This window comes from Erpetoichthys calabaricus (assembly GCF_900747795.2).
Source record: "Erpetoichthys calabaricus chromosome 1 unlocalized genomic scaffold, fErpCal1.3 SUPER_1_unloc_27, whole genome shotgun sequence".
Taxonomy (NCBI): Eukaryota; Metazoa; Chordata; class Cladistia; order Polypteriformes; family Polypteridae; genus Erpetoichthys; species Erpetoichthys calabaricus.
In genome coordinates, this window is record NW_026261593.1 from 170146 (window position 1) to 191696 (window position 21551).

General features: G+C 42.7%; 3 protein-coding genes across 3 annotated transcripts in view; all 3 read left to right on the plus strand.

Moving 5' to 3' along the window:
- LOC114642082 (zinc finger protein 883-like) overlaps nt 1–21551 on the plus strand; it is a 422053-nt gene that overhangs the window by 159184 nt on the left and 241318 nt on the right. The window lies entirely within an intron of this gene.
- The window catches only part of LOC114643402 (zinc finger protein OZF-like), a 719868-nt gene that overhangs the window by 40547 nt on the left and 657770 nt on the right, over nt 1–21551 (plus strand). The window lies entirely within an intron of this gene.
- Nucleotides 3979–15904, plus strand: LOC127526411 (zinc finger protein OZF-like). Its single transcript, XM_051921854.1, has 3 exons — nt 3979–4292; nt 7434–7760; nt 14438–15904. Exons 2-3 carry the CDS (start codon nt 7439–7441, stop codon nt 15442–15444), a joined length of 1329 nt encoding a protein of 442 aa, XP_051777814.1. The 5' UTR covers nt 3979–4292; nt 7434–7438; the 3' UTR covers nt 15445–15904.

Sequence of the window (21551 nt, forward strand, 5' to 3'; positions counted from 1 at the left end):
CTCTAACACTGGCCATTTTTAAGTCATCATTAAAGTCTTATTTCTTCTTGTGTCCATTTGACCCTGCAAGAGGTTGACATTGTGTTGTATATGTTGGCTCATGTACATTCATGATTATCAATATGTATGTACGGGTGTGGGTTTATCTTTTATGTAACGGTTGGTTATTCTTGCAGTTTTGTGCTGTGTACATACAGTATATTTGAACTGCTTCTTTTACCTTTCCTTGTACACCACTTTGGTTCAGTTCTGGCTGTTGTTGTAAATGTGCTTTAAAAATAAAAATTGCCTTGCCCTGCTTTATAAAACATTATTTAATACATAACACAAAGACGTGCAGATCTGAGACAATGGACTGCAAAGATGAAGTTGGTTTGCAACATTTATTACAAAAAAGTTAAAGAATATATAAAATAAAGAACAAGAATTGTAGGTTGTAACTGAACAATGACGCACATGTATGTTTGATACGTTTTCTCACTAAACACAGTTATTTTCCTTTTTCCTCTCATGTTATCTAAAAACAGATGCATGTCTTCCATATCTGAAAAAAGGATGATGAAGGGTCTAAAGACCTCTCATCTTCTTCTGGAAACTCAGAGAGCAACTCAAATTTCTGAAGGGCCTCCTCAATGTCGTCTTTGTCCATTGACAGTAATGCAGGGAGTGAGATGTGCCTCCTGAACACAGAAATGTTCTCAGCGCACCACTTCTCTGCCTCGGTAAAATGCTGAAGGTTTCTGTGTTGCTGTAATATGTTTTATTAAAAAAACAAACAATAAAAAGGTCATCATAAAGCTTATGGTCTTTTCCTCCACATTTACAAGGAATGTAAGAAAAGGAAAGTTGCATTATGATATAACTGTTCCAATGCTCTTGGACTACCTTGATATGATGATGGTAATATTACTGCTTTACCTTCTTTGAATTGTCTGAACTATTGATATTTGAATTTTGAACATGATCAATGAGACCTCGCATATGTTCCTTTCTAAGTTTTGCATGTCATTCGATTTAATAAAGAGACATTTTGCTTCAACTTTTAGATATGCATTAATAATGTAATGTTGCAATAGACGCTGAGATGACAGAAGTGGGCTAAATACATGGGAACATATGGCTAATTTTGACTCAAAATTCTGTGTGGGTGTTATTCGTTTATCAGAATTCGTGTGTGTCGTATTGTACGACCATCAGGTTGTGGAGGTGGTGACCGGTTTACTAAAATAAAGGTGGCGGTACGCATACATTGCTTTCTGATCAAGTCTGAAGGACTGTGAAGGTACACAGAGGCCATGAGTCCTAGTGCTACATGATTTGTTTATTTGGTGAAAACACATAACATTTTAAAATTTGAGTTTGCCTGAGTTTATAACAGTGATGTGTGACATTTGTCTGGAGTGTTTGTTCATTTTTATGAAGTGCTTGAAGGAGTCTTTGAACCGTTGGCCTGGTGTTTGTGACCTGACATCCAGATATTCAGTGGTTTCCCAATTCGCAACATGTTTTTAAATCTGCGATTACTTGCTGTTATTCATATTATCCTTCAAATAACTGATTTACTACATGCATACACCTTTATGCTTTCAAGCTGTGTTATTAGAGGGTTTTCAAAATTGTTACAAATACAGCTATGAGGCGTGTCCAAAAAAATATATATATACTGTATATCATAACGCAAGTCTTTTCATTGCACACAGTTAGTTTCTTCCTTATTTTGTGGGGATTTCTTTCAGCTGTTAAAGTTGCTGACTCTGTGTATAGTAGAAGACCACAGATCTGTCAGTTTGTGTTACAGTAGTACAGTTTGATAAAGCAGGATGAATTGATAAAACACCAAATGCCTTTCTTGATGCCAACCATTCTTATCCTAATCTTACATTTAACTTTTTCAACAGACTCTTAGTGCGGACCTCCAGAGCTCCACTCCATTGAGGAGGGTGTTGCTTTATATTATACATCAGTGATGACACCCGGTTACATTATGGTGAAGGTCAGGGTTGAGGGAGGATTTATCTGACTCAAGTCCAGTAAACCAGGTGACAAAACACTGCAATCCATTTGGCTGTCCAGTGACCTACTCAATCGCAGACCCCTTCAGCTGGACCCATTGTCACTACCCGATCTGCGCTGCCCGCCTGATCTGCACACATGCGTATTGAAAGTCTGCTTTATTACACAGTTTATGGTGCTGATCAATCTGTTTAACACAAGCGTTAATAATTTATGGAGTGTGTGATATCATATCTGAGCTGATGTGACGCACTGCATGTGTGCTTAATGAAGAAAATAAAATAAACTCCACTTTACAGCACAGCTCGATCTGAACTGAGCGTACTGATCCACCGCTCACAGGGCTGTATTGTCAGTTCAGTTCCACATTAGTTGAGCATAATGAGAATTTTATGGAAATACTTTGTTGTTCTGCTGAGATTCATCGTAGGCTGTGTCTTCAGGGCTTTATTAAGCAGGTTACTTTCCTAATTTAGAATACACAACAAAGCAAATTTACACATAAAAAGGATTACAAAAGAATACAGGGATGTTGCTGGATTCAAGCCCTTACTAGATTTTGGTGGCCCCATAATATCTAATTCAAAATATAAACAATAATAAACTGTAAAATAAAATGTTATTTTTCAAAATGAAAGAAAACTTTCAGTAAGATGAAAATAATGTTTTTTTTGTATCCTTCCACTTTATTTATATTTGAAAAGTGTTCTCTTACTTTTTTTCCGATTACAAAGTCTTTGATCAGATCCTCACTTTAAGGTGCTGATCATTCATTCAGATTGAGATGGCACGGAGGCAACTGAAGATCTCGGCTGAAAGCAGTGGACTGTAAGAGAGAAATGAGAGGAGATCTGTGAGTCACCACCACTGAGGTGGTAGGAGAGGCCATGAGATGAAATAACATTGACAAAGGAACAAATGTACAAGGAAAAGAAAAGTGAACCCAACACCAGTCCTTGAAGCACATCTGTAGAAATGTTCTGTCAAGAAGACAAGGAGTTAGACAAGGAGACACAAAAGGATCGATCTGAGAGGGAGGACTTGAACCTGTTCAAAGCAGAGCCGCTTATTCCAATTTAATTAGTAGAAGAGATGAGGATGGTGAACCATAACAAAGGCTGATGAAAGAGCAAGGAGGATGAGGACAGAGGAGGGAGAAGGAGGTCGAGCAGATCTAAGAGCATTTGTGACGGAAATCAGTGGATTCTCAGTAGAGGGACCCTTGGAGAATCCACACTGAAGTAGATCTAGTCGATTATAGTCAGAGAGAAATGAAGAGAGGTGTTTATGGACTATGTGTTCTAGGGCTTTGGACAGAAATGGCAGAATGGACACAGGATGGTAATTCTCAAGGGCAGATGAGATGAGAGGGTTTTTCAGCATAAGGATGAAAGCAGTGGAGAAGTTACTGGGGTTCAGTGAGGCATTGGAAAGAGTAAAGATATAGGGGATCAATGAAGGACAGATGGACTGTAGAAAGGTGTGAAGGAATGGGGTCTAGAGCACAGGGGTCTAAAATGTCAGAGTCATTTACAGTAGTGAAGGATGAAAGAGGAGAATGACAGAGGAGACTCAGAAGATGTCTTTGGGGTCTTTTGGTGATTTTGAAAGAGAAGAAAGAAGCAAAATCATCAGGAGAGAATGACAAAGGTCTTGGAGAAGCAGGAGGACTTAAAAGAGGCTTAAAGGTAGAAAAGAGGTGGTGAGCATTTCTTTCAGAGTATGCCATTAAAACGGATTTCTTTGGAAATAGCAGAGATACAGAGAAGAAAGAGAGGAGGGACCCACACTTATCCTGGAGGAATGAAAGTTTCTTATTATGCTATATATATAATTATTGTTATTATTATTGTTGTATCGAAAAACAAAAATGACACTAAGAACTTTACTAAATCTTACAAGAACTATTTACAGGAAATCTTACTGTAATTAAAAAAAAAAAAACTCAGTTCATGATCACAAAAACAAACGGCCCAGTGGCAGCCTCAGACAAACGCAGCTTCTCTGATGACATTATTGGTTTAATAGGCTCCTATAAGGCAGCAGGACACTGAGCCACCCAGCCTCTCTCCAGCTACAGCGTATGCGCGCTCAACTGGCACGTGACCCGAAATCGGCGACAGGCTGACGTCATCCAATGCGACGGCTCCTGAAGCCACACTGCTACAGTCTCGCCATCTCTCTCACTTTGTGAAACAGTACACTGACTCAAGGCTTTTGTTGATTGAGGCAGAAGTGTGATCGAGTTCAGAAAGAATCTCATCGCCAAGAGGCAGACAGTAAGTACTTTGGAGATGCGCTTTATGGACGTGTGAGTTTTCATTCGCTCCATTAGAATCACCGCGCGCGGCGAGTTTGTGTTCGTTAGCCCCCCGCCGAACTTTGCTCGAGTGAATCCTCCTGTGGCCACCCGCGTGACGTTGCGGTTCATTCGTATCAGCGGTTCACTTCACTTCACGTGGCTGAATCCCAAATTTTAGTTCATAGCACCCTGTCACACCGCTGGCGCCTGTTCATTCCACTCCGAGTGTTCTTTTGTCGTTTCCTTCGCGAATCTCCGGCATCGAGCAGACGGCCATTCCACACGTAAGACGCTTTGATTTCTGCCTTTGTTTCTCTTGTCACTCCGCGGCGCTCAGTTCTGACAGTTGCGGGGTTGGTGACATTGAAAGAGCGGTGAGGAGTCCCTCGGGCAACTTTGTGTTACTGCCTTACAGTTCTGTCAGAAAGAATTTGAATCTCAACCTGTTTTTTAAGTCTCTATGCAGTTTCCATGTCTGCTCTTTTATTCTTATTTTCTCCACTTCTCTAAAGATGCTCAGGTTTAGTGGCCTGGAAATCTAACTTGTCTTGGTGTGGTTGTGGACTTGAATGTGAGTGTACCATATGATGGTCTATAGCTGGCTCCTTCCCAGTACAGGTACTCTGGTTTTCTTCCTGTACCCCAATAACTTCTGTTTGTTTTTGTTTTGCACTGGACCAGGGTGGTGAGGTGGGATGTGTAGGTGACCTCTTTGTGCCACTCTTAGGTGAGCTGTCAGGACTGGCATCCCTCTTCTGCACAAGATCCACTTTCATTTAATTAGAGTATTCATGAAGGTCAATAATGAGCCGCTTTTACTCTGGTACACCAAGCCCCCCCATACCCCCAGGCCCTTTAGGGTTACCCATAGCAAACTGGTTAATCAGAAGCACAAATGGAGTGTTAAGAAAGACTAAGGTACACAAGGCCTCCACCATGCCAATCTCACAATACTGGGAGGTGCTGCTGTTTAATAAACTCCTATTAATGTGTTAATTACTAAAATATTTGTGATGTGTGCAGAGTGTACTTAAACAAGATGAAGCTGATAAACTTGAAACTTGTTTCAAAGTTGTTGATAACAACAGTTGTTTTGAAGAGTATTTTTATCCTGGAGCATGTCAGATTTGCCAACCACAGTCGCTGATCTCATCACCTAACCACGTTAATTTAAACGACCATTCAGCAGAGTCGTGCTCAGCCCTGTTTCTAACAGCTAATGGTATGCTGCTGATGATGTCTGTGGTGTACAAAGGGTTAACAGCTGTAGCTCTTCAGCAGCAATCTTCACCCTTTATTTTATTTTATTTTTTCCCCTTTTGTTTTGCTATCTGAAACATGAAACAGAAAGAGGAGCATCTCTTATTTTTGTTAGGTTCAAAACCTGCAGTTTCTTATTCCTCTTCACTTAACTCTATGCCTTCTACTTCAGGGAAACATTCACTGGTTGTCTGCTCTCCTGCACACACAGTCTGCCCCTAAGACTAAAAACAAAATCAAATCTGTTTAAATTTATCTTAGCGAGTCGCAGGCTAGTTGAAGTCAGACATTGGGTGTCTCACCTTAGGCGGCCATCTTTACAGGGACACACCGCCAACTGCCTTCATCTCACTAAGATTATTTAAATGAAGGCTGTGACTTGAATAATGGTTTGGGATTTTGTAAGCTTGTTGCAGTTTCACATTAGACAAGTTGACCAGCGATTTTAAGTTCCTCCTTCATATGCCCCTGTTTTTTAACATAATCCTGAGGCCTAACTTGTATAAACCTTCCTTAACATTAACTATTAACAAAATTCCGGGACCCTAACAGTACTGAATGTTCAATCAAAGTAGTGAATACTGTTGACACACAACTGTGCAAGATGGCCTCCTTCTTCTTCTATCCAGATAAAAGCTGAGGGTGTGGTGACTCCTCGGCTGGGCGTCTCTTTCCATTGTAGATAAAGAAGAGGAGATAGTTAGCAGCAGCACTCCCTCTCATCCTGGGCTGGTATTTCTCACCTGAACAAATCTCTGCAGGTGATCCCTAGTCACACATGAGTGACGACAGGTCATTTTCTAATTCTGGATTTATACACAAACAATAACAAGGTGTCTTTACTTTTGTAAGAAACATCTAAAGCAGTTCAATAAATGCTGCTTAACAGGAGTTCTGAAGTAAAGGATAAATGTTGAACTGACAAGTTTGATTTCACACTGGAAGCTTCAAAGCTGGTAAAAACAAGGGGCAGATTTAGAAAATTAAAGCACGACAAGCTTGTGACATTTGATTTTTTGATTTAATTTGACTATTCTGTTAAATATTGCTCTTCAGTAATATTTTTTTAACCAGCTAATGATGCAGATTTAAATCTTGCAATAGCAAGTGTTGCAATTCAAACAGAATTGGTCTGTGATTAACTAGACTTTAAAACCATGTTGTTAGAAAAACATCTTAAAGAGTTTTTATTTAAATGAAAGTATCCTGAATCTTGGAATTCAGTAATTCAACAGTATAATAATGTTTTGAATTCTAATATCTGTTATGTATTTTAAGCAGTGTTTTTCAACTAAATTCCCAGAATGATTAGAAATGTGCAGATGCTAAGATAAATCAGACAGTTCATGATATATCATTCTTTATAAACTCTGTGCTGAAACTCCCACCAAGATTGTAAACCCTACCTTGTGCTGTTGCACTGGGGGTCTCCATCCCTGCCCCACATTACATTTCAAGGCTTACATTATACTTTGAGATTTATGAATACCAGTACTTCTTTAATGGGAGGGGATGAATAGGATTTCTGTGTTTGCTGTCGTATCAAAGGGTATCCAGCATTGTAAAATTGTGTTATATTAGTATATCACATACAAAAGTTCTAATATCATAACATCCCTAATATCAACAGATGGTGCAGAGTCATAATGGTGTGTTGTAAAGGCATGACACACTCCCTGAGACTGTTTCATATCTGGTCACCTGGTATGAAGATTGATTACTTACTCTGCCCATGTGGTCTCGGTGAATAACTTGACTTGGCTTCTTTCTTTACTGATGAGGACATAGAAAAATGGGACTTAAATGTGTTACATTTGTATTGCACTTCTGAATTAATTAAACCTTGTGTTCTATACAGAGAAAATGAAGAAGATGCCAAAAATGTATCCAGCTGGCCAGAAGAGTTTAGAGAAAGAACATCAATGTGAAGAGGATGTCTCTGAAAAGAGGAACAAAAGAAAGGGTAGGACTAACATTCAGAGACCCCGCAAAATTATAAACCGTATGCAGGTGAAAGACTGTAATCCTCAATATATGGGCCCAGATGAAGACTTAAACAGATTGGGCTCCAGTTTGGGCAGACGCTGCTACTTGAAGGACAGTAAAGCCCACAAGCCGTCAGAATCCTCGAAGACTAACACAGTGAGGCCCGAGAAGAAATTGTGTCCAAATCAAACTGGAGAAGGTATGTGCTAAAATAAAATAAGGCAGTTATGATTTACCTGAAGGGTGCTTTCTTGCATTTTTGTGAATTTCCCATTGGGATTAATAAAGTATCTATCTATCTATCTATCTATCTATCTATCTATCTATTTTCACTCTGCTTAGAAACAAAGGCTTTTTAAAAAATACGGGTTTCATTTTTAAAGTATAAGGAACAGAAACAATTAATCCTTTGGATTGGAATGAGGAGGCCTGGCTGAGTTGTTCGTGCAGTTTTTTCACCCAACACTATCAGTTCACAATTTCCTTGGTTTGGGTTGTATCTCTTTTTAATAATAATCATTAGCTTAATGTCTTTATTATGAAGAAAACCTTTTAATAGATTTTAGACAAATTTAAAGAGAAGTCAAAGAAAACTCAAATCTGTTTGTTTCTAACTTTCTTTAAAGAAACCCTTTCAAACAATAATGTATTGCCTTTTTACTTTCTCCATATGTAGTATTGTGGAGTAGACATGTCACCCATTTGACTGTTCAATAAATTTGCACAATTTAGACCCCTCTGAATGAAAGTGTTTCACGTCTGCCTGTGTGCAAGAATCTCTGTGCATCAGTGGAGTGCAAAACCTGTGAATGGATAAACCAGTCCTGTTCACATTTATCATTATATATTCTGAAATTGCAAAGGCTTTGTGAATGTGAAGAAAACTGGGTCACTGAACTTTACTGATTTAAACAAACAAAATTGTTAATTAAAGCAGAATTTCATCTAAAACGTGTGAAACATTCAATGAAATTAGTTTTAAAGGATTTTGATGCTTTTAGCCATTTCCTGGTTACTGTCAGTTCAGTTGCCCCGTATGAAAAGGGGCTGATCTTTGTGATGTGGTGACTTTTTTATTTTTGAAGTTTTTGAAAATACAACTTGGTACAGTACTTGAAATCTTTTTGAAATTCTCATCCATTTTAGAGCATTAGAAAAAAATTATTCAGTTCAGGTAATTTTATTTTGTAGCACTGTTCACTGAGTGGTGGCTCTAATAAATTCACAGTTATGATCTAATTAAACATTTTACAAATGATTAATCACATAATGAGTTAAAACAGACAGGAAAACAAAGCCGTTTCAAACTGATTAACATAAATGGAACAGAATAGTATCTGTCAATGAAAATGAAATATGAAGAACACGGCCAATTATGACAAAGGTAAAAGAGTGAGGATACCATGCCACCATCTTAAATAAGGAGGCAAGATGACATCATGCGATGGAGCTAAGCCAAATAGCTAAGGCAAACTGCGCAAATTCAAAACAGTCCATCCACCAAAAAACCATGAATGAGTCCATCAAAAAACTACATGGAGTGAAGGAAACATCAGAGTTAAAAGCATGATCTTCTCAAAATAAATACTATTCTGGTGCTGTATCAGTTTAAAAAGGGTCACTATGTAGACTGATGTCTTGGGTCTCTAGCCGTACCTTTTGCCCAACTTTAACGATAGGAGTAGCCTTACATTTGTAATCAGAAAATCATTTGGCTAAGAGCTTTTCAAAAAGTTTTTGAGGCAAATTCAACTTTTCATAAAACTGTTAAATATTCAATTATTTAAAAATAGATGGAAAAGTAGAGAGGAAGGTGACTCAAGGAATCTAGAATGACAACCATACAGGCACTCAAATGGTGACATTGTAGGAGCAGAGTGAACTGGTACATTCCTAGCAGAGTCGGCAATGGGTAGAAAATCAACGCAGTCATCTTGATTAGGACCAATCAAACAGCACAAGTGTTTCTGTAGGCCTCTGTTAATTCTTTACATTTGCCCATTAGCTTTTGGCTGATAACCAAACATTTAAAGTTTTATAGAACAACCAAATCTCTGACAGAATAGTTTCTAGAAGCGAGAAATAAATAGAAGACCACGGTTTGATACATCTTGATACAGAAAACCATAGATACTATCAGTCTTTTCTACAGGGTGGTCCAGATCTAATTATGCAGATCCAGATCATCTGGGTGACTTTGATTTATGCAGGGACGATTCCAGTTCAGCACAAAGACGATTCTTCATGTCGTCAGTTCCCACACTTCTCGATGGTCCGGAATTTTTCGAGTGATTTTCTATGTAATAAACTGAATAAGTTATAGCGTAATAAATTGCATAATTAGATCTGGACCTCCCTGTCGAAAGACACCTACCAGGTGTTTAGTAGAAGGGAATAAGATGCACACATTTCAAAACTCAATCTGCCTCCACAAAAATTGTCTTAAAACCCTTGGAGGAAGGCATATCAGTAATAAAGTCCATGGTTTACTGCTCCCATGAATGTAATGATACCGGAGCAGTCCAACATGTAGCTTGTATAATCCCAAACATCTTCATGCATACTTTTCCAACAAAAATTTGGCTGAAGTATCTTAAACTCTGTGGTCCGGTGACACAGTTCCAATATTTGCTTTTAAATGCTAGGAGGAACACACACACACACACACACACACACACACACACAGCTTGAAAGAAGGTATTTTGGGCAGACTCAACCTCTGTCATTATATTATCAATTAATGGTAAGAATAAACAGGTAAAATTCCGTTATAACGAACTCCTAGGGACCTAAAAATATTTCGATGTAACAAACATTTTGTTGTAATGAGATTATTTATTTGTTACTATAGTGCTTTATTAACTTGCGTCCAGGCATTTGCAATCATTTCCATAGCTTCTTTTGCGTTCATTTTAATCAAATCCTGCCTACAAGTTATGCCTACGATAATTTTTCTCAGCATTTCCTTGCGATTAAACACTTTCAGGGTGCAAATGATGGCCAAATCCAATGGCTGAAGCTCTGCTGTGTAGTTGGGTGGGAGGAATTCAACACGAACATTATCTAAATGTGGAAGCATGTTGTGGGCAACACAATTATCAATCAGGAGCCGAATCATCCTTTTTCATATTGTGAGGTTTCTGAACTCTTGAGACCCTCCCCACCCAACGGGAACGACACAATGAGGTGCGTCCCGAAGTGCGATTGCAGCGTCTGTGGAGGATTGTTTGTCCATTGCCGGGGCAGGGTAACAACAGGCTCCTATCGCTGCAGTGAAGCGACACAGAAGCAAATCCTAAAAGATCAGGGTTGCACTATAAGTCCTCTGTCTTGCACCCCAAAACATGAGGCCGAGTCTCAGTACTTTAGCAAAACCAGCGTTATTCAGCTTGAAACAGGAACGGCACAGTTATTTATTGTAGTGTGATCTGCCACTCTCCTATACTCAGACACAGCAGTCATGCAGGGTCATGGCCTGATCAGTGATCAAGTAATCCTGTTACCTGCATTTACAATGTTCCTTGCATATCACCCATTGATATCTTTTCTATTTGCTTTGGTGGAGAGATGCAACACAGCTTTGAGCCGACTGTTACCCCGGCAACAGATAAACAGTCTTCCATAGACACGGAGTTTGGACTTCGGGACGCTCTTCGGCGTGCTGTCTAGTTGAGGGATGGCCCAAGAGAGTTTACAAACCTCACATTTTCTTGAATGAGTGCCGCATTAATAGGAATGTTTCTTGAACGAGCATCACTGAACCACATAAAAACGGCTTTTTCGACGTCTTCAAATGCAGCAGTTCACATATATTGGCAACCCGAGATTTTTCTTTTTTTGCTCCGTCTTTCAAGAAAGTTGACAGTGTTGATGGCAAAATTCCAATTTCACTGGCAATGAAGATCACTGGCCTAATCTGCAAAAGCCAGTAATGAAGTTAGCTAATGTCGACATGCTGGAGAAACAGAGATACAGTGAAATCTCCTTCTTCACAGTGTAAAGCTGCACCCAGTTGGGTGTGTCTTGTTCTGAAGACCTCCAACCTTTCTTGAGCCCATAAAATTGCACTGTATATGCCTGCCTCCAATCAGCAATCAGTACAAATGAGTCATTAAATGTGAGAGGTCTTCCAATATCATAATGCATAAGAAAATATTCTGAATAGTTCTTCAAATGCTTCTTTTTGCTGAACATCAAAGGGACAGCCCTACCTTGTTTTTGTTATAGGAAAGGAGCAAGTATATAGCGTTTTAAACAAATAAACATACCCCACTTCAAACTCTGTTCTATTGATAACCTGCAGCAAAATGGCCTTTTTTGTGTTTAGCAAAATGAAATACCCAATTTATGACAAAGGACTGTGTTAAGATAGCAGAAATGTGATTTTAAAAAAGGTTAGGTTATGGATGAAAAACAAGAAGGCAGAAATTTAGCATCAATAATTTTAAGTTAGAGAGGCTTAAATCTCTGACATTAACTGGGGAACCTGTCTGGTTTGTATAGCAACATAAAGAACAACTTGTTGACTCTTGAATTTAAATGTGTGCAAGAGGTGCCATCCTTCTAGGTAATAACAAGAGGATGGGATAGTTGATTTCAAATGGAAGAAATTCTCCGCCTTCCTTCAACTACATACTCCATAGCTTGGTGTGTCTGTGACATGAGAAATTATTTAGTGTAGTGGTTTTAAAATACGGAACAATTAGTAACTGTGCTAGATTGTGGTCTTCAGAGTAGGACTGGACATGAAGCAAATATTTTGAAGTCCTAGCATTTGATGTCTGATATATAATGGCAGGTCCTTCTGCATTTCATGAGGCTTAATCAGTCTCTCTTTTCCAGAAAAACTCTAGAATTTTGACTGGGCAAAGTAAAAGGAGTAAAGGGTACTTTAATATTTCTGGCCTCCCAGTGTGTGTATAAATCTATTTCTACTTCTTGTTCCTGACCTCGAGCTGGATAAATATCAGTCTTATTTCTACGCGATTTATAGAAAAGAAAAATACATGCCTGAGCCTTTCTTTATTAATCAAATAACTGTAAAACTCATAGTTATAACTTCACTAAAGATCTAATGTCTCTGATGAACCATGGGATTTTGTGCACTGCTTCTTCTTCTTTCAGCTGCTCCCGTTAGGGGTTGCCACAGCGGATCATCTTCTTCCATATCTTTCTGTCCTCTGTATCTTGTTCTGTTACACCCATCACCTTCATGTCCTCTCTCACCACATCCATAAACCTTCTCTTGGGCCTTCCTCTTTTTCTCTTGCCTGGCAGCTCTATCCTTAGCATCCTTCTCCCAATATACCCAGCATCTCACCTCTGCACAGGTCCAAACCAACGCAATCTTTCCTCTCTGACTTTGTCTCCCAACCGTCCAACTTGAGTGGATCCTCTATTGCCCTCATTTCTAATCCTGTCCATCCTCGTCACCCCCAATGCAAATCTTAGCATCTTTATCTCTGCTACCTCCAGCTCTGTCTCCTGCTTTCTGAGGTCTGCGGTAGGAGCGACGGATGCATTCAACATGGAGGTGGGATTACATCAAGGATCAGCTCTGAGCCCTTTCTTATTTGCAGTAGTGATGGACAGGTTGACAGACGAGATTAGACAGGAGTCCCCGTGGGCTATGATGTTTGCTGATGACATTGTGATCTGTAGTGATAGTAGGGAGCAGGTTGAGGAGACCCTGGAGAGGTGGAGATATGCTCTAGAGAGGAGAGGAATGAAGGTCAGTAGGAACAAGACAGAATACATGTGTGTGAATGAGAGGGATGGCAGTGGAATTGTCAGAATAAGGGGAGTAGAGTTGGCGAAGGTGAATGAGTTTAAATACTTTGGATCAACACTACAGAGTAACGGGGATTGTGGATGAGTGTTGAAGAAGAGAGTGCTGGCAGGGAGGAATGGGTGGAGAAGAGTGTCAGGAGTAATTTGTGACAGATGGGTATCGGCAAGAGTGAAAGGGAAGGTCTACAGGACGGTAGTGAGACCAGCTATGTTATATGGGTTGGAGATGATTGCACTGACCAGAAAGCAGGAGACAGAGCTGTAGGTGGCAGAGTTGAAGATGCTAAGATTTACATTGGGTGTGATGAGGATGGACAGGATTAAAAATGAGGACATTAGAGGGTCATCTCAAATTGGACGGTTTGAGACAAAGTCAGAGAGGCGAGATTGCATTGGTTTGGACATGTGCAGAGGAGAGATGCTGGGTATATTGGGAGAAGGATGCTAAGGATAGAGCTGCCAGGGAAGAGGAAAAGAGGAAGGCCTAAGAGGAGGTTTATGGATGTGGTGAGACAGGACATGCAGGTGATGGGTGTAACAGAACAAGATGCACAGGACAGAAAGATATGGATGAAGATGATCCTCTGTGGCAACCCCTAACGGGAGCAGCCGAAAGAAGTATGTAAATATACTATGTGGCTTACTGTCTAATAATTTTGATCGCCCAGGACGGGAGTTCACACTTATTCCAATAAATTAGCACAGTTATCACTGTGCATGTAGATGTACTGGCTTTATCATCCTTTACATTTCTGTATGGGGTCTTCTCTAAAAGATCTGCAGGTCATGTTGGCCACCCTTGCTGCCCCAGTTGCTCCTTATTTTTCAAGCCATCACCAAGCCATTAATGATAGTTGCTCATGGCTTGTTCCTGGTCCATGGTAACTGCATCCTAATATGGCTTCATGTGTTTGTTAATTCATTCTGCAAATGTTGGGATTGTTGAAGTGTTAACTCCATTAGCATGCTTTTGTAAAGTGGGTTGCAAAAGGCATATACTGTTAAATAGTGAATAATCTCTTGTAGTGCTATTTTATTTTAAATATTAGTCATTTAAAACTATAACTCTTATTTTTATTTCTGTAGATTTTCAAGAGAATGACAACTTCTCCTCTCTTCAGGGTCGTCCACAAATTAAACAACCTAATGAGAATAGGAAGAAACTGGCATCTGCAACAAAAGACTTGGTAACGGCCTCTCAGCACCCTAGATTTCAGCCTGTTGTGAAGCTAACAAGAATCGATGTCATCAAAACTCAAGGATTGTACAATCTAAATCCAATCCGCCAACAGTGTGTGAGAACATTTAAATACAAATTGAATTCTAAAGATAATGGAAGGATTCATGGGAGTAAGAAACCGTATCACTGTCCTGAAGGTGGGAAACAATTCTCAGATAGTCACATGCCTAAGAAACGCAGGGAAGATAATACAGGGAAGGAGCCATACCACCATTCTGAATGTTTTAAGAACTTTTCAAAATGCAGCCATACCACAACTCCCATTGTAGAGAAACCATATTTGTCTAAAGATGGCAAACGATTCTCACAAGTGAGCCACCTTGAGACACACATGATTGGTCATAGAGGACAGGGTTTATGCCGTTGTTTACCACATGCTGGACATTCCTTTGACAAGAGCAGTCTTTTCAAACACAAAATAATTAATACTGGAGAGAAACCATATTGTTGTTCTGAATGTGGCAAACGGTTCTCAAAAACAAGCATTCTTCAGACACACATGAGAATGCACACAGGAGAACAGCCATTTTCCTGTTTTGAATGTGGCAAACGGTTCTCACAAACAGGCCATCTTCAGACACACATGAGAGTGCACACAGGAGAACAGCCATTTTCCTGTTCTGAATGTGGCAAACAATTTTCAGATAGCAGTAATTATCGCAGGCATTTAAGAGTTCACACTGGTGAGAAGCCCTATTGCTGTCCTGAATGTGGCAAAAGATTTTCCGACACAGGCGGTCTAATGCGTCATGCAGAAGTCCACAGTAAAGACTGTCCTTATGCCTGTTCTGAATGTGGCAAGAAATTCTCACGAAGAAGCAATCTTCACAGACATATAAGAACACACGTTTGATAGAGGCCATACTCGTTTCCTGATTGTGACAAGCTATTCACCGATAACAGCAGCCTTCATAGACACAACAGAATTCATTCTGGATTAAGGCCATATTGTTGCTCTGAATGTGGTAAGCGATTCATACAACCGTGCAGTCTTCATCGACACGTAAGAACTCACAGAGGAGAAAAGCCGTACTGTGGCTCTAAGTGTGGAAAAACATTCATACAGAAAACTCATCTTCAGGGACACATGAAAATTCATGCTAAAAAGGCAAAGTCCAAAGAGACTGTAAATAACAAAAAGAAAAATCTGAAATAATTCAGTCAGGTGTGGAAAGAAAATTGGAATTGCTCTGCTAGTTGGTTACACAGAATGCAAATGACAAAAAGTTGCAGACTCATTTAGGCAACCCTGCTTATTAATTTACTGTAAGTGGCTTTTGCACTAATGACTATTGCACATTGTACACAGGTCTACTTTATAAGTTGTAATGTTATTTATCTTGTTATACTTCTATACTTTTTTATATTTTATTGTATTGCGAGGGGTGGCACGGTGGCGCAGTGGGTAGCGCTGCTGCCTCGCAGTTGGGAGATCTGGGGACCTGGGTTCGCTTCCCGGGTCCTCCATGCGTGGAGTTTGCATGTTCTCCCCGTGTCTGCGTGGGTTTCCTCCGGGCGCTCCGGTTTCCTCCCACAGTCCAAAGACATGCAGGTTAGGTGGATTGGCGATTCTAAATTGGCCCTAGTGTGTGCTTGGTGTGTGGGTGTGTTTGTGTGTGTCCTGCGGTGGGTTGGCACCCTGCCCGGGATTGATTCCTGCCTTGTGCCCTGTGTTGGCTGGGATTGGCTCCAGCAGACCCCCGTGACCCTGTGTTCGGATTCAGCGGGTTGGACAATGGATGGATGGATGTATTGCGAGGTTGAGAGAGAAACAGTATTCCGATTCTCCTGTATGTTCTGCACATATAGTGAATTGACAGTAAATGGCTATTTGATTTGATTTCAGTATTTCTATTATCATTTCTCCAGAGTCTGTATTGGTGTTCACACTAGTCTCTGGTGTGGCTGCTGCTCTTTCTATCTGAAGATTTAGTCCAGCTGGGGTTCGATCAGCCCAGTAGTCTCACAATGGGAGTGTATGAATGTACAGATGTATGTTTAGCATACAGCTGATGACGTGTTCATCTAATATAAATAAGGCCATATATGGACATCCTGTATTAAGTTACACAGAGAGATACCTGATACTTCAAGTCCGGAGTGACCTTGAGGGGCTGCATACTTGAATGAACTCATCCTACTTACATCAATCCATCCATCCTCTTCCAGTTATCCGAGATCGGGTCGCGGGGGCAACAGCTGCTGAGATGCCCAGACTTCCCTTTGCCCGACCACTTCTTCTAGCTCTTCCTGGAGAATTCCGAGGCGTTCCAAGGCCAGCCGGGAGACATAGTCCCTCCAGCGTGTCCTGGGTCTTCCCCGGGGCCTCCTCCCGGTTGGACGTGCCTGGAACACCTCACCAGGGAGGCGTCTAGGAGGCATCCTGATCAGATGCCCGAGCCACCTCATCTGACTCCTCTCAATGCGGAGGAGCAGCGGCTCTACTCTGAGCCCCTCCCGGATGACTGAGCTTCTCACCCTATCTTTAAGGGAAAGCCCAGACACCCTGCGGAGGAAACTCATTTCAGCCATTTGTATTCGCGATCTCGTTCTTTCAGTCACTACCCATAGCTCATGACCATAGGTGAGGGTAGGAACATAGATCGACTGGTAAATTGAGAGCTTTGCCTTTCGGCTCAGCTCCTTTTTCACCATGATAGACCGATGCAGAGCCCACATCACTGCGGACGCCGCACCGATCCACCTGTCGATCTCACGCTTCATTCTTCCCTCACTTGTGAACAAGACCCCGAGATACTTGAACTCCTCCACTTGGGGCAGGATCTCGCTACCAACCCTGAGAGGGCACTCAACCCTTTTCTGGCTGAGGACCATGGTCTCGGATTTGGAGGTGCTGCTTCCCATCCCAGCCGCTTCACACTCAGCTGCGAACCGATCCAGAGAAAGCTGAAGATCACGGCCTGATGAAGCAAACAGGACAACATCATCTGCAAAAAGCAGTGACACAATCCTGAGTCCACCAAACCGGACCCCCTCAACATCCATAAAAGTTATGAACAGAATCGGTGACAAAGGGCAGCCCTGGCAGAGTCCAACTCTCACTGGAAACGGGTTTGACTTACTGCCGGCAATGCAGACCAAGCTCTGACACTGGTTGTACAGGGACCGAACAGCCCTTATCCAGGGGTCTGGTACCCCATACTCCCGGAGCACCCCCTACAGGATTCCCCGAGGGACACGGTCAAGCGCCTTTTCCAAGTCCACAAAACACATGTAGACTGGTTGGGCAAATTCCCATGCACCCTCCAGGACCCTGCTAAGGGTGTAGAGCTGGTCCACTGTTCCACAACCAGGACAAAAACCAGACTGTTCCTCCTGAATCCCTGATGTCCATGTGATGTTGCAGAGGCGTGTCAACCAAGACAATCCTGCAACATCCAGAGCCTTGAGGAACTCCGGGCGTATCTCATCCACCCCCGGGGCCCTGCCACCAAGGAGTTTTTTGAGCACCTCAGTGACCTCAGTCCCAGAGATGGGGGAGCCCACCTCCAAGTCCCCAGGCTCTGCTTCCTTATTGGAAGGCATGTTAGTGGGATTGAGGAGGTCTTCGAAGTACTCCCCCCACCGACCCACAACGTCCCAGGTCGAGGTCAGCAGCGCACCATCACCACCATATACAGTGTTGACACTGCACTGCTTCCCCCTCCTGAGACGCCGGACCAGAATCTCCTTGAAGTCGTCCGAAAGTCGTTCTCCATGGCCTCCCCAAACTCTTCCCACGCCCGAGTTTTTGCCTCAGCAACCACCAAAGCCGCATTCCGCTTGGCCTGCCGGTACCTATCAGCTGCCTCCAGAGTCCCACAGGACAAAAGGGACCGGTAGGACTCCTTCTTCAGCTTGACGGCATCCTTCACCGCCGGTGTCCACCAACGGGTTCGGGGATTGCCGCCACGACAGGCACCGACCACCTTACGGCCACAGCTCCGGTCAGCTGCCTCAACAATAGAGGCACGGAACATGGCCCATTCGGACTCAATGTCCCCCACCTCCCTCGGGATGTGGTCGAAGTTCTGCCGGAGGTGGGAGTTGAAGCTACTTCTGACGGGGCTCTGCCAGACGTTCCCAGCAGACCCTCACAACACGTTTGGGCCTACCAGGCCTGACCGGTATCTTCCCCCACCATCGAAGCCAAGTCACCACCACGTGGTGATCAGTTGACAGCTCCGCCCCTCTCTTCACCCGAGTGTCCAAGACATGTGGCCGCAAGTCCAACGACACGACCACAAAGTCAATCATCGAACTGAGGCCTAGGGTGTCCTGGTGCCAAGTGCACATATGAACACCCCTATGCTTGAACATGGTGTTCGTTATGGACAATCCGTGACGAGCACAGAAGTCCAATAACAAAACACCACTCGGGTTCAGATCGGGGGGGCATTCCTCTCAATCACACCCTTCCAGGTTTCACTGTCATTGCCCACGTGAGCATTTAAGTCTCCCAGCAGAACGAGGGAGTCCCCAGAAGGTATGCCCTCTAGCACCCCCTCCAGGGACTCCAAAAAGGGTGGGTACTCCAAACTGCTGTTCGGTGCATACGCACAAACAACAGTTAGGACCCGTCCCCCCACCCGAAGGCGGAGGGAGGCTACCCTCTCGTCCACTGGGGTAAACCCCAATGTACAGGCTCCAAGTCGGGGGGCAATAAGTATACCCACACCCGCTCAGCGCCTCTCACCGGGGGCAACTCCAGAGTGGTAGAGAGTCCAGCCCCTCTCAAGGAGATTGGTTCCAGAGTCCAAGCTGTGCGTTGAGGTGAGTCCAACCATATCTAGTCGGAACCTCTCAACTTCACGCACTAGCTCAGACTCCTTCCCCTTCACAGAGGTGACATTCCACGTCCCAAGAGCCAGCTTCTGTAGCCGAGGATCGGACCGCCAAGGTCCCCGCCTTCGGCCACCACCCAACTCACACTGCACCTGACCTCCTTGGCCCCTCCCATAGGTGGTGAGCCCATGGGAAGACCCTACTTACCGCAGTCAGACAAAAAAATATAACTGAAAAAGTTAATAGACAAATAAAAAAGGTTCTCCACTACATCCGTCACTACCCGCTGTGAGAACTTCATTTCTATTCTGGCAAATGCTTCCCTTCTTTAAAGGCGACTCGGCTTGCACCCTATTAGATTTTAGTGGCCCAACATCATTTTTCTTGAAATGCTTTAACTTTTCTTTTTTTTTTTGTAAAAATATATTAAAGGGTCACAGTCAGGAATTGACCTTTGCACCCCTAAAGTATCAGGTCCATCTCCCATAGCAGTGAGCCACCAAAGCCAAACTGACCAATCAGATTGCTCAGAGGGACCACACACTCGCAGACAGACAGAAGCTTTTTATTATCTTACCTATTAGCTAAAGAAGCGACCTTGATGGATTTAATTATCTATTCTCGTTTGGTAAATGTCTTCTGTTCCTGTGACTCAATCTGATGTTCCTCAGGTACCACACACTGTGGTTTGCTGCCCTCCTCTTCATGTAGGGGTATCTCTGGGCACAAGACACTCTCGCTCACGTCAGGCCCTGGTACCACAGCCTGTTTGTGGTCTTCTGCTTCATGCAGGGTGGTGTCTGGACATCACACACTGTTATGTGTTTCACATCTGGTTCTGGTCTTATTGGAGACCATGAAGACGTTGATGGTGTACCATCCTCTGGATTACGAAGGAGCACAGCAGCCTACTCACCTTTCTGCAGTAAGACTCTGTCCTTCACGCCGTAGGGGCAGCCATTCCAAGTGATCATCCTTGTGAAGTTCACCGTCCCTCTTCATAAAGTGGTGACATCAGAGGCCTGAGGTTCCTGCTGTCACACAGGAGCTCAGCATGTCTCCCAGCGTCTTACCTTAGGGACGTGATGTCGTCCTCTGCTCTGTGTGACCTGTGAAGTGTCATTTCTAGCTTTCCTTTCTTTGACTACTGGACCCCAGTTATCTCAGACTGCTTCATTTTAATGGAGTCACCGTTCTGTCACATAATGTCAGTCCTTTCCATCTCTTCACTGGTGTGTCTGCGGCAGGCAGGTCATTCTTTCAAACCTGAGCTCCGCCACATCGTCACTGCAGTATCTTCATCAGCTCTTCATCCTCAGTTCACAAGTGAGCTGAGATCTCACAAAGCTGCCGCACAGCCTGTCCATTAAGTGCCAGGACCAGATGGAGTGCCGACTCTCCCAGGACCATTGCTTTAGTTGTGTCACCACCTCAAACGTCACCTGATGAGCCTCCCATGCTGAACTACCGTCGTGCTGTGGAAGCTCAGTCTGCACCTCAACACTAATAGAGAGGACATCAAAACCTTCATTTGAAATTGGACAATTTATCTGTAATGGTGACAGAATGACATAAACGAAAATGTGAAGGCTCACAGTGACAGATACTTCAGGAAGTTTAAAAAATAAATTCAAACATAACAGGAATGAGGGGGACAACTGGGAAACATTTGAAAAACTTAAAGAAGCCAAAAGTTACCCTGAGAGCCACAATTGTTCTTTACAGCTCCTCACTTGAGTACGTGTGGCACAGTAAATGTGACGAGTTGATGTCCACCTCATTTATCACCCGAGTGGCCTGTGATTCTAAACTGAGCAGCTGCAGGTTCAATTCAGGCAGTTCATGGTGGACACGGGCAGCAGGTGGGCACATCATTAGCTTAGCGTTTAGATTGGCACTGCCACATTTGTCCAGATGACGAGGTGACAGGGGATGTGAGGGGGCTCAGTGTAAGAGCAGACAGTGATGGACTCGGACAAACACACACACACACACACACACACACTGATGTTCTTGTCTAAGCTAACACTACAGCCGTCGGGTTTTTTTTAATTAACTTGGCGACTCCACACCGTGGCGTGTACGTTACACACAAAGATAAGTGTGGTGAACATCAAAATGACAACATGAGCTTCATCCTCCATATGGTTTAGTTCTACTCTTTGGACCTTTTTT